General features: G+C 47.5%; 1 protein-coding gene across 6 annotated transcripts in view; it reads left to right on the forward strand.

Annotated features, from left to right (window-relative positions):
* RPH3A (rabphilin 3A) overlaps window positions 1-12793 on the forward strand; it is a 275247-nt gene that overhangs the window by 232612 nt on the left and 29842 nt on the right. For all 6 annotated transcript variants that reach the window (XM_013970800.2, XM_018061158.1, XM_013970802.2 and 3 more), the window contains one exon: window positions 11300-11429. In XM_013970800.2, coding sequence (XP_013826254.2) covers window positions 11300-11429 — 130 coding nt within the window. The remainder of the gene's footprint in view (window positions 1-11299; window positions 11430-12793) is intronic.

A 12793-nucleotide genomic window follows, 5' to 3' on the forward strand; every position in this document is an offset into this window, starting at 1 on the left:
CAACCCAGGGATCAAACCCAGGTTTCCCCCATTGCAGGCAGATTCTTTACCAGCTGAGCCACCAGGGAAGCCCAAGAATACTGGAGTGGGTTGAACCGGGGTCTCCTGCATTGCAGGCAGATTCTTTACCAGCTGAGCTATATGGGAAGCCCCCAGTGAACACAGATGTCTTCCTAATTCGTTAAGCAGTCCAGTGCCTGGCATAAGAAGAAGAGAGCAAATGAATGCATGTTGGATAATTCTAAACCCAACTGACTAAGTCTCTCATTGAATGATTTTAACTTTGAGATTTATCAGACTTCATCTATAAAATGGGGAGTTGGAGTTGGACTATGTCCATCTCCAAATCCATCTAGCCCAAGGTTCTTGAACCTTGGGACTATTTACATCTGGAGACAGATAATTCTTTCTGATGGGTGTGGTTCTGTGCCCTGAATTTTTTAGCAGCTCCCTCTGGCTCCTTCCGACTGGATGCCTGTGGTAACTGGGACTGTTACCAAGCTGTGACAATCCAAAATGTCTCCCAACATCGCCAGATGCCCCCCTGAGGGGCAAAATCATGTCCCGTTGAGAATCACTGCTCTAGCCTTCTTGCTGAGTGACTCAAAAAAGGAAGAAGAAACAAATGAGATTTTTCCTGCAACCATAACTCAACTTCTAGGGAAATAATAATAGTTCACCCTTACAAAGCACCATGTGTTGGCAGTGTACTCAAAGCTTTATGCAGATTCATCTATGTAACCCTCTCAACAGCTTTATGCATTAAGCCATATTATTATCATTCCCATTTTACAGATGAGGCAACTGAGGCGCAGAGAGGTTAAGCAACTTCCCAGGGTTGCACAGCTAATAAGCAGTACAACTGGGATTGCAAACCCAGACTGGCTGGCTTCAGAGTTAGATGCCTATTCTGCTATTCTATAGAGAGATTTAAGCTATGGTTTTTCCAGTAGTCATGTATGGATGTGAGAGTTGGACCATAAAGAAAACTGAGTGCCCAAGAATTGATGCTTTTGAACTGTGGTGTTGGAGAAGACTCTTGAGAGTCCCTTGGACTGCAAGGAGATCAAACCAGTCAATCCTAAAGGAAATCAGCCCTGAATGTTCATTGGAAGGACTGATGCTGAAGCTGAAGCTCCAATACTTTGGCCACATGATGTGAGAACTGACTCATTTGAAAAGACCCTGATGCTGGGAAAGGTTGAAGGCAGGAGGAGAAGGGGATGACAGAGGATGAGATGGTTGAATGGCATCACCGACTCGATGGCCATGAGTTTGAGCAAGCTCTGGGAGTTGGTGATGGACAGGGAAGCCTGGTGTGCTGCAGTCCATAGCATTGCAAAGAGTTGGACACAATTAAGTGACTGAACTGAACTGACTGATAGAGAGATAATCATTTATAGCTAAGCATTCTATTAGGAACTTTCAAATATGTTGCATTACCTTTGATCCCTACTGTGTCCTCTCAGAGTGAGAGACTACTGTCTTTACTTCACAGATGAGATAACCGAAGTTCAGAGAGGTTAAATAAGGCACTTGCCCAGGGGTACACAGTCTTTTCATGGCCAAACCAAACTCTGAACTTGAATCTGTCTTTCCACATTATCTTATTGCCTTTCAGAGGTGCAGGTAGGGAAGGCAATTGACAAATGACTTCAAGCTTCAGGGAAGTCAATAATTTACAGGGTGTCTCATATATTCACTCAGGTTGAAAGATTCAGTGTCGCACACTTCTTCCTACAGTGGGGCAGTTCACCCTTCTCCACTGTCCCTTGTGGGCCTCAGCATCATATTCTCTCAACCCTACTTTCCATGACAAGAAAGGGCAGGTGCAGGAGTTAGAAGGGGCCCCAGCTGTAAGCACTGAAAAGAAACAAAGGCTTCATTCTTCCAAAGCGGGTAACAGCGTCCGAGTAGCTAGACCCAGCCTCCAGTCCCATCTCGGGCACCTGCTGGCTGTGTGCCCTTGGTAAGTGACTTCCTGTCTGTGTGCCTCATTCCCCGCCCCCCTCCCCAGCCCCATAAAATGGGAGTGAATAATAGAACTGACCTCGCAGGTTGTATGGCCTAAGGAAAACAATGCGCAAGGAATGCTTAGCACAGCACCGGATAACTGGCGCTATTATTGGGTTTAAATGACCCACTTCCTTGCCTGGCTGACTACATTAGCCCCGTGGAGCCCTCTGGCTTTCTCTAGTGGCTCCAGCCCTGACCCAGGGTGACCCCCTTCCCCAAAGTGCTGGGGTCCAGACAGGAATCCCACTGACCAATCCATCAAGGAGAGAGAGTAGGATCAACAGCTCCCCAGCTAGTGACGGTGATAAGCAGCAGTAGCAATTAATGAGTCTGAACTGCACGCACCCTGCATGCCAGCAGCATGGCTTCATGACGGAGGGACTTAGTCATTTAAGGACAGGTTCCCGAGAGACCTTGGCGTTGGAGTCTCAGACCAGCCCGCTTCAGAGCAGCCATGTTCACAGTCTAGATGACCCAGTCTAGACTTCAGGAAATGCCAAGTCTAATAAACCTAGTGGTAGCATCTCCCCACTTGGCAATGGGGTGATGGGGAAAGCAGCATGCCCCTGGAATTAATGGTGTGTGTACGTGAGGGAGAGAGACAACACGACGCACTCTCTCGCTCCACTGCGTCTTCCGAACCGTCGTGCCGTCACGCTCCATCGAGGCTCTAAAGGCAGCTGTCTGTCTCCGCACCATCAGTGATGGAGGCCTCATCTTTTCGCCATTCTCCCCACTGGTTCAGGGACCAGCACGTAAAGCCAGCACACCTTCCCAGGCAGGGTGTTCTCAGCTCTGCAGCTCACTCCTTCAAACCTACTTTCTGGAGCAGCTGTACATCTGTTAGGCTTCTCTTCAACATTCGTCAAGATGTTGCAGCACTGCTGGTTTGAAAGCTCTAAAGCAGTTGCCTGAACATTTCTGGGGCCAATTTGGATTATTTGGAGGGAGCCTGAGCTCAACGAACAAGCACTGTCAGATCTGCAGTTGGCTGGTATCCTTGTCTGCAGAAGGCAGCCAACTAGGGCTAGGCTCCTTGCAAAAGCAGAGTGTGTACAGCCGTGTGTGTGTGCAAGCATGCTCTGTATGCAGGTGACAATCACACCCATGCTCCTGTGTGGTTGTATGTTCCATCTGTGTGTGTGGTTAGAGATGGGCACATGAGTTCTGTCAGTTTCTAGTCACGGCAGCCCCTTTAAAAGCTTTAGAAAGATGGATTTCATGTGCAGATTTTAGCACCCTGGTTACACAGAAAAAAAATGTGAGCATAGGGAGCTATTAAAGCCACAAATTTCCAGAAGAAATAATTAGCAGCAGCCACAACTGAGTAGTTACCGTGTTCCGGGCATTTTACAAACACTCTCGTTTTATCTTTGCAACAATTCCAGGAGGCAAGCGCTTTGTTTTCATTAAATTTACAGATGGAAAACAGAAGCTCAGAAAGGTTATATAACTTTCTTAAAGTCTCAGAGCCAGGAAATCGCAAAGTCCAAAGTCCAAAGTCCAAAGCCCAAAGTCCACTTGTACCCAAGCAAGGTCACTGCAGAATGGACACCCCAACTCCTGCATCATAAGTGCCTCACATTTCTTAATTCTGAAAGAGTATGTGTGTGTGTGTGTGTGTGTGTGCGCGTGCGTGTGTTCATGTGCGTGTGCATGTGTGGAGAGAGTCTATGTTTTCCTGGAGTTGAGTACCCAGAGAAGGTGATCAGAAACTCACAGAGTCCAAAAACTTGATTTGTCTGACATCCACAGCCAGGCAGGGAGGAACTGCCCAAACCTTGCTCCAGAGAAGAGGACCTGAATCTGATTCTGACCTGAACCAGGTGGAAACAGAACTTGCATGCCAGATGGGGCAGGAATATAGGTATAGTGGGTAGAATAATGCTACCCTGCAAAGATGTTCACATCCTAACCCCTGGAACCTGTGACTGTTAACCTCCCATGGCCAAAGAGACTTTGCAGGTATGATTAAGAATCTGGAGATACAGAGATTACCCTGGAATAGCCAATATAATCACATGGGTCCTTATAAGAGAGAGGTGGGAGGGTAACAGCAAGCTTGGCAAATGCTATCCTGCTGGCTGAAGATGGAGGGAGAGGCCACAAGCCAAGGAATGTGGGCAGCCTCTAGAAATTAGAAAAGGCAAGGAACAGATGTTTTAGAGCTTCCAGAAAGAATGCAGCCCTGCCTGCCAGTACCTTGACTAAGTGAAACCTGTGTCAGGTACGTAATCTCTAGGACCCTTATGCTATCATAAGCCACTAAGCTGTAATTTGTGACAGCGGCACTAAGAAGCTAGCACAGAGGGACTCCTGAAGCCAGCTAGCAGGCAGTGGCATCTCATGGGCTTCCCACTAGTGTACCCTTTCACCACTGAATTAGAGCCACTGGGGACAATCTTATAGTTTCAAGAGACCTGGTCCACTCCCATGTGTAGACAAAGTCTGGTGACCTGCCTGCCTCATTCCACCTAGAACCACTTTGACATTTGAAACTCACTGTTCCAAGATTGCAGGGGCTCCATCATATGTCCATACATTGTCTCAAAATGGGGGAAGTTGGGTTTCCTCTACCTAAAGCCCTTTCATGCTCTCCCATCACTGTTAGACTCAAGACTCTGAGGGAATGGCCCCTGCCCACCTCTCCAGCCTCATCTTCTGCCGTCCCGCCCAAGGGCTGTTAAGCAACTCTCAACTCCCTTGGCACTTGCTGTTCCTTCTTCTTCCAGTGCTTTTCCTCACCCTCTTTCCTGGTCCAGCTCCTCTTTATCCTCAGGTCTCATTTCAGTGGTCATTTTCTCTGAGGCCCCATCCTACTTAATGTCCCTCCCTCTGAGTTCTCACAGTTGCCCGTGCTTGTTCTGCAGAATACTTACTCTGAGCCTAATTATGATGATCGATGTGATCATTTAAAAAATGTCCGAGTCTCTCACTAGAATGCCAGCTCCACGACGGCAGGCACCTCATCTGTTTTGCTCCCCGTTGTGTCCTCGCTGTCTACTGTCACATAGTAGTTTCTCCATAAATATTCGTCACATGAATGAATAGCCCATTTGCGTCTATTTGGACAGCAAGGTCAGAGCACCTCGGGAATCCACTTCCCACCACCTCCAGGGGTTGTCTGTTGGTGCCCAGAGGAGGAGACCATTAACCTTTCTGGTGCCTCCGGAAACATCCTGGGAAACGGGAGATGCCCACCCAACTTCACTGAATAACCATCAGCTCCCCTTAAGCACCCAGCCTGGTGATGGACGGGTTTCCTGGATCTGAGGCATGAGTAGGAATCATAAAGTTAATCAGGCATGTAAAGACACAACTACAGAGTGACAGCCACGTACAGTGTCCAGCTAATTGGGCGCTTAATGTGGAGACATTAGACAGGCAAACAAAGCTAGCCTGCCAATGCGGATGGGTCTTCTCTCTGTCAGTGAAAGTCCTTCAGTTTCAAAACACAAGGAGAAATCTTGATGCTTCAGCCTCAGCATCTGAGAATCCCTGAGTGTTGCCCAGGGGAGGAAGCTTGAGGTGCATCTCATCTAACGGCTCACATTATTGTTTGGGGTGAAGGCACACAGAGCACAAAGCTTTTTCTAGGTCATTGACTGGATAAGGGGTAGGATTTAAGGCCACGGCTTTTACCCGTTGGCTTACATGTTATCTATCTCCAAAAATGCTAATTTTATCGTCTAACGTAAAGTAGCTCGTGTTTATTACAGAAAGTTAAAGTATAGAGGAGTCCAGCTAACTGGGTGCTTAAGGGAGGAGGGTAGCACAGGTATAAAAGAAGGGGGGGAAAGTTACTCATAATCCCACCACCTGGAAATAATCACTGTGAATATTTCAGTGTGTTTCTTTCATAATTTTTTTTCCCCTGGTGCACACTAGGCAAATGTATTCAGATGAGCATGTTCCAAACCCAGCCTTACATCACGATCACAGTTCTGCACGGATTTGGGGGATTTTCCTCCACTTAACATAATGCGGAGAGCATTTTCTCGTGTGGTTTGTCCCACTGCTTCCTTCCCCACTGAAGCAGTTCTCAAAATGTGGCCAAAAATTCACCAGCACCAGGATCCCATAGGGAGCTACTCCAAACTACAGACACTTGGAACCCATCCCAGTCCCACAGAATCTGAATGTTGAACACTCTTCTAGCGTAATCTAGATGGACCATCCATTTGCAGAACATACCCCTATGCAGTGGCTCTCAACAGGACCACAGGCTGAAATACTGGTTTCCGGGTGTAATCAAATCCATAACTGAGAAGTTTTAGAGCTGGGGCCCCAGGCATTTTTTGTTTTTGTTTTTTTAATTCTTCTGGGTCATTAACATGCATTGAGGATTATAGGCATCCTTCATAGTGTATATAGGACTTTCCTGCCAAGCCTGGTAACAAGAAACATTCCTTATGGGGTGAAGAAACTGAAATGTTTGATCACCAGGATAAAGACCCATCTATGACTCATGGTCTTCACGACATCATTTGGACTTAGTTCCCTGCAAAGTTTTATTTCCAAATTTATGCTCCTTGGCTATTCAGGCCCTCCCTGTTGAGCCCCTAGCATCTGGGGCTGCAGAGAGGTTGTCTGAATGGTCAGGCTACAGGAAACACCCCCACACCTGCCACCCTGCTCATCCCTGTCTTTGAGCAGAGAAGGAAGGTCTGCCCAACCCTCCTCCACTACCCTCTCTCTTTATTGGTCTGTACTGAATTCACAAATAACAAGGGGTCGCTATGCTGAGAGATCTGGATAACGATCTTCAATCTGTTTTTCCATGCCATTTGCTGCCACTGATAGAAGCTAATGAGACACTCCCAGTACAGTGCGTGTTAATGGGGCCTTTTGGAGTTGAGGACTGAATGATGGAAGGAGCGAGCATCTTGAGAGGGATGCAAGAGTGTGGGTTTGCAAGTGGCAGCAGGTGAGCCTTCTAGGTTTCCTGAGTAAAGCATGCTGCAGTTTAGAATTGGGTCATCTAGCCCATGCTCTCTTCCTGAGCTGGGTTGGCAAAGCTTGACTTGAGGCAGGAGGCCACGAGGGGATTTCATGGAAAGCAAAGATGGTTTACTGGCTCAGAGAACTAGATTCTAGCCCAGGCTTAGTGCTTTCTGTACTTTGGGACTGCCCCCTTCACCGCTATCACCACCACTGATAGCGTGAGAAGAACAAAATGTAACTACTTTCTGGCTAGATGAATCACTTCATCTGGCTGTGGATGAAGGGGAGAAAATGTGAGAACAAATGTGTGTCCAAAAAAAAAAGAAAGATATATATATGACACTGTGCAATTACCATCCCCTGCCTCCATTAGCTTACCTCATTGTCTCATAACATTTGGTAATTGTATGGCATTGAAAAGCATCTTCAAATTTGTCTGCTCCAGACAACTTCAAACTGTTTCTTTAAATAGCGGAACCAACTTTCTGAAGGAAATCTAATTCGAAAGCTCAAACAAATGGAGGAGATAAACACAGACATACTCTGAACGAAATAGCTCTCAGCATCACTCCCGCTATAGCACTCCAGTGAGTGGCCCCGAGATGGTCTCTGAGGAGCCTCTGGGGTGCCATAAAGCACAATTTGACAATGACCGACTTAGCCCAACACCTTCTCCTTTACGGATGAGGCAATTGCATCCCAGAGAGGCAAAATTCAAGGCCAACATCCAGATTTCTCCATTCGACATTGGGGACTTTTTAGGGGATCAAGATGGCAGCTCAATTGTTGGTGTCTTATCCCAACTTCTGAGAAGTCAGAGGCAAAAGAGATAGAATCATGTGTGCAACTTGGTACCTACCAGTGATCGAGGCCCCGCTGGTGTGAGAAAGGCAACGGAACAGAGCAGGGGGAGACTGGACTGTTCAAGAAGGCCCCCATGGCTCTGCTTGGCAGTAACAGCAGTGAGGTCTGAATAAGAACAGACTTCCCTAGTGGTCCAGAGGTTAAGACGCTATGATTCCACTGCAGGGATGCACAGGCCCATGCCTGGTCAGGGAACTAAGATTTTTTATTTACTTAAATGTAGGGGAAAAAAAAAGAACAGGGACTCAAAAACCAGACTGCCAGACTGCCTGGATCTGAGTTCAGGCTTTCCCTACCCAGCTCCCTGCTGTGTGACTTGAGTACCTCACTTCACCTCTCTGCGCTTCACTTTTCTCATTTGGAAAATGAGGAAAAGAATAGTCTTCAGCTTGCAGTGCTGCTGAAAGGATTTGTTGAGGAAATCCACGTGGAGCGCCCACCTCTGTGCCTGGCACACTGGAAGTGCTCAGTAGACACTGGCTGCTGGTGTACTGAGACTGAGCACCGGGAGCCCCTGGATCTGGTCGCCTCGCATCATCGCGCCGTCCTGTAAAAGCCATCTCCAGGGAAGGTGTGGGGAGGGCCGGGGCAGAGGAGGAGGAGGAGCGCGTGCTGCCTTGGCTTTTTCACATGCTGCCTCCCTAAGCAGCCCTGTCAGATCAGGGCCACATCAGGCTCTAGCGCCCACAAGCTGCTTTGGCTCCTCCGTGGGCTCCCCTGTTGAATGGAACACAAAAAGAGAAGCTGCTATTTATAAGACAGCGACTAGAGCGCTTTGAGTGGATGGCGGGACCGAGGAGAGATGGCCGTGGGGAGAGTTGACATCAGGTGGCTGCCAGCAGGGCTGGCCAGGGACCTCCTGGACCCTGTGATGCCTAAGTGCCATCCCAGGGGTTCTCATGCTTCTGGTGTCCACAGCTGAGAGCCAGCACGTGGAGGGGTGGGCAGGGTCCAACTTCATCTGAGTCCACTGGCGGTGGCTGGAACGGAAACAGTAAGGTTTTGTTTGAGGGAAAAAGCAGATGACTTCAGGCTGCTGTGTGCATACTAAGTCGCTTCAGTCATGCCCGACTCTTTGCGACCCCATAGACTATAGCCCTCCAGGCTCCTCTGTCCATGGGATTCTCCAGGCAAGAATACTGGAGTGGGTTGCCATTTCCTTCTCCAGGGGATTTTCCCGAACCAGGGATCGAATCTGTGTCTCTTACATCTCCTGCAGGGATGGCAGGTGGGTTACCACTGACGCCACCTGGGAAGCCCCTCAGGCTGGTAGGAAGTGTCAAAAACAACGCACTTGAGATCAAAGCAGGATGCCCCCACAGGTAGTCATCCTGTGCAGCCTTGTGCTATTCAGAGTGTGTCCTGGGACCAGTAGCATAGTGTGGAATCACTTGGGAGTTTTGTAGAAACACAGCACCTCAGGCCTCACCCCAGACCTGATGCCTTGGAATCTGCATTTTAACAAGACACCAGTGTGACTGGTATGCACATTAAGTTTGAGAAGGGTTAGCGTAACACATGGGCTTCCCTGGTGCTCAGAATGTCAAGAATCTGCCTGCAATGCAGGAGACCTGGGTTCAGTCCCTGGCTCAGGAAGATCCCCTGGAGAAAGGAGTGGCAACCCACTCCAACATTCTTGCCTGGAGAATTTCACAGACGGAGGAGCCTGGCTGGCTACAGTCCATGGGGTTGCAAAGAGTCAGACATGACTGAGTGACTAACAGACACACACACACACACGCACACACACAGTGTAGCACATAAGATACATGGGTTTCAGTTTCAGCTTTGCTACTTCCTAGCTGTGTGACCTTGGGCAAGTAATTTAACTTTAAAGAAAGTGCCTCACTTTCTTTACCTGCAAAATGGCTTATTAATAGTACCTCCTAGGGTTGGATGGCAAAGCACTTCATACCATGCCAGGCATATAATAAGCACTATGTATTCGTTAAGTATAAGATGCTATTATATGTCACTGGACATTGAATTCAGCTTGCTTTTGCTGAATACATATTTGGGAGGCGGGCTGCATTCATTCATTCACTCATTTGACCATCATGTGTGAACACTCGCTGTGGCCCAGGCACTGTTCTGGCCCTGAAGACAAGATCCCTGACCCAGGGGAGTTCATAGTCTAGAGATGGACTCACAGTTACCTAATTACTTAATGTAGACAATCCCACAATTGCTATGCAGAAGGGTTGCAATTAGAGTAAATAAAATGGGTAGTCAGAGAAGTTTTCTAAGGGGAGGGGATATTGGAATATGAAATATATATGGAATATGAAGGATAAGGGGGAATCTAGACAGGAAAATTGTGTGTGTGTGTGCGAGAGAGAGAGAAAGATCACAAAGATGTGCAGTGGGCAAAGGCATGTTTCAGGCACAAGGCACAAAATATACAGAAACACTGAGGCAGTTAGGAAAACTAGAACTCAAAAAGACCAGGGTAACCAGAGCAGTGGTTCTTAAACTTTTGCCAGAATCCCCTGGAGGGGTTGCTAAAGCAGATTGCCAGGCCCTACCCCCAGACTCTCTGATTAGGTTATTCTAGAGTGGGGCCCAAGAATTTTCATTTCTGACAAATTTCCAGGAGACACTGGTGCTGATGGTCTGGTTATCAGACTTAAAGAACCACTGAACTGTAACATGGAAGTAAAACTAAGAGGGAGAAGAAGTTTAGGGTTTTATCCAGGGCCAGACCACATGGGATCACGGAAACCTTGTGGAATGGGAACCAGCTAAAGGTTTTAGGGGGAAGAGGGAGTGCCATGATCAGATTTATGTTTTAGGAATCTCTCCATGGCTGTGGTGGGGTGAACAGACGATAGAAGGGGATGAATGAAGACACAGGGACTGAGAGGTTCCTGCAGTCACCTGGAGGAGAGATGTCTGTGGCTTGGCTGAGGTGAAGACAGAGAAGTGGGTGGGTAGATTCTGGAAGTGTTGTGGAGTTAGACACAATAGGATTTGGGAGGGTCACTGAATGTCTGGAGAGTAGGGGCTCAGGAAGACCCTCTAGGTTTCTGATTGGAGTGAGTTAGTGGGTAGCGCTACCGCTCCCTGAGAATGGGAGCAGATTTACTGGGGATGGAATGAAGAGCAGCCAAGATGAAGAGTTGAGCTGAAAGTGCAAGTTTGAGACCCAAGTGGAGACATCCTGTAGACAATTAGATAAAAAGATCTGGAGTTCAGAAGACAGTGTCCCTGGAGGAGGTGACAGGAGAAAAGATTAAAGTTCTTAATCTGAAGTTAGTAGAATAGATAGGCTTTGGGGTACAGGGAAGGGGTTCCATGATGTTCTGAAATATATCAGAATGTATGTACCATTTTTCTGGGGAGTGGCCCAATTAGTATCATCAGATACTCAAGAATATGTGCCCCAAAGAAGGTTAAGGCCATCAGCCAGATATTGAGGGAGCTGCTGGTGGCCCCTGGTCCTGTAAGGTCCATGTAACGCTGACTCTGCTTCCAGGCGCCTGGTGGACCGCCTAGAGAACATGAGGAAGAACGTGGCTGGGGACGGGGTGAACCGCTGTATCCTGTGTGGAGAGCAGCTGGGGATGCTGGGCTCCGCCTGTGTGGTGTGCGAGGACTGTAAGAAGGTACCATCTCCTTCCCCTTCCCTGCTTCCCTGCGCATCCCATGCAGAGGGCCTAAGCCTGGGGTCCAGCCTTTTGGAGGCCTTGGGTCTTAGGGATGGAGCTTGGATCGATTCCTTCTAGCATGCTCTTGTGCCTGTTCATGGTTCCTCCCCTAGATGTCATGCTGACCCTTCTGTCCCCTTGGAGCTCTGCTCCGTACAGGATGAACTTGGGAGAATGAGGCAGAACATGAACTATGGTTGAACCTACAGGTATTCTGGCTTAGCAAGATATTGGTCATCCTAAAGAGGATACTGGGGGACTTCCTGGTAGTCTAGTGGTTAAGATTCCATGATTCCACCACAGGAGGGTGCAGGTTCAATCCCTGGTTGGGGAACTAAGATCCCACATGGCAAAAAAAAAAAAAAAAAAAAGTATGCTGGGCTTATGTCTATATACATGTGTACATGGAAAGCATACACAGCATGCTCTACCCTGGGTTATAGTACAAGCCATTTTAGAAAGCCCATCTCTAGCCAAGTTAGGCCAAGTTAGACTTTGGTCTTCTTAAGCATTCACTCTTTTTTTTTTCCTTAAGATGTTTTGACATGTACTATTTTTAAAGTCTTTATTGAATTTGTTACAATATTGCTTGTTTTATGTTTTGTTTTTTTTGGCCATGAGACATGTGGGATCTTAGCTTCCCAACCCACAGCCCCTGCATTGGAAGATGAGGTCCTAGCCACTGGACTGGCAGGAAAGCCTCAAGCATTCACTCTTGGGGCTTGTATGCTTTCCACCTTGTACCCTCTGCTCAAGTTGTCTGCACTTGACCATTCCGGGACAGAAACACAACTGTCCTTGGGTCTGTCTGATTCCCAGGAAAGGAATTCAAGGGAACAATCCAGCTGGAGAGATCCATAATATCACCTGACTTCTCCTACTTGGGGTCCCAGTTAGCATTTAGAATGGAGTACTGGGGAAAGGTTATCTACTCCAAAAAACCTGCCTTCTGTAGTCAACTAGATAGTGAGAATTTTGTGACCTATTTGTTTTGACTGGCAGGAAACTCAGCCAAAAGTATACTGTTCCATCACATGGTCACAGCATTTACTCAGATAACTTCCTTCTTTGTAAGGAGTTGAACCTGTAGTCATAGTCTAGGCTGTCTCCAATTCATTTGGGAAAGAAAGAAGAAATAAAGAAACAGATAAATAGTTGCTCTTTAAAAAATTATGTCAATGATCTCCCTGGTGTGGATGCTGAAAACTCAGGCCCCACAGAGACTCTTGGAGAATCCCTGCGTTGAGGGCTTGGGAATGATTCCAGTTCTTGTTATTAGAAATCAAGACTCAAATTAGAACTTTATTCTAACTGGCCTTGGT

This window comes from Capra hircus, chromosome 17 (genome assembly GCF_001704415.2).
Source record: "Capra hircus breed San Clemente chromosome 17, ASM170441v1, whole genome shotgun sequence".
Lineage (NCBI taxonomy): Eukaryota > Metazoa > Chordata > Mammalia > Artiodactyla > Bovidae > Capra > Capra hircus.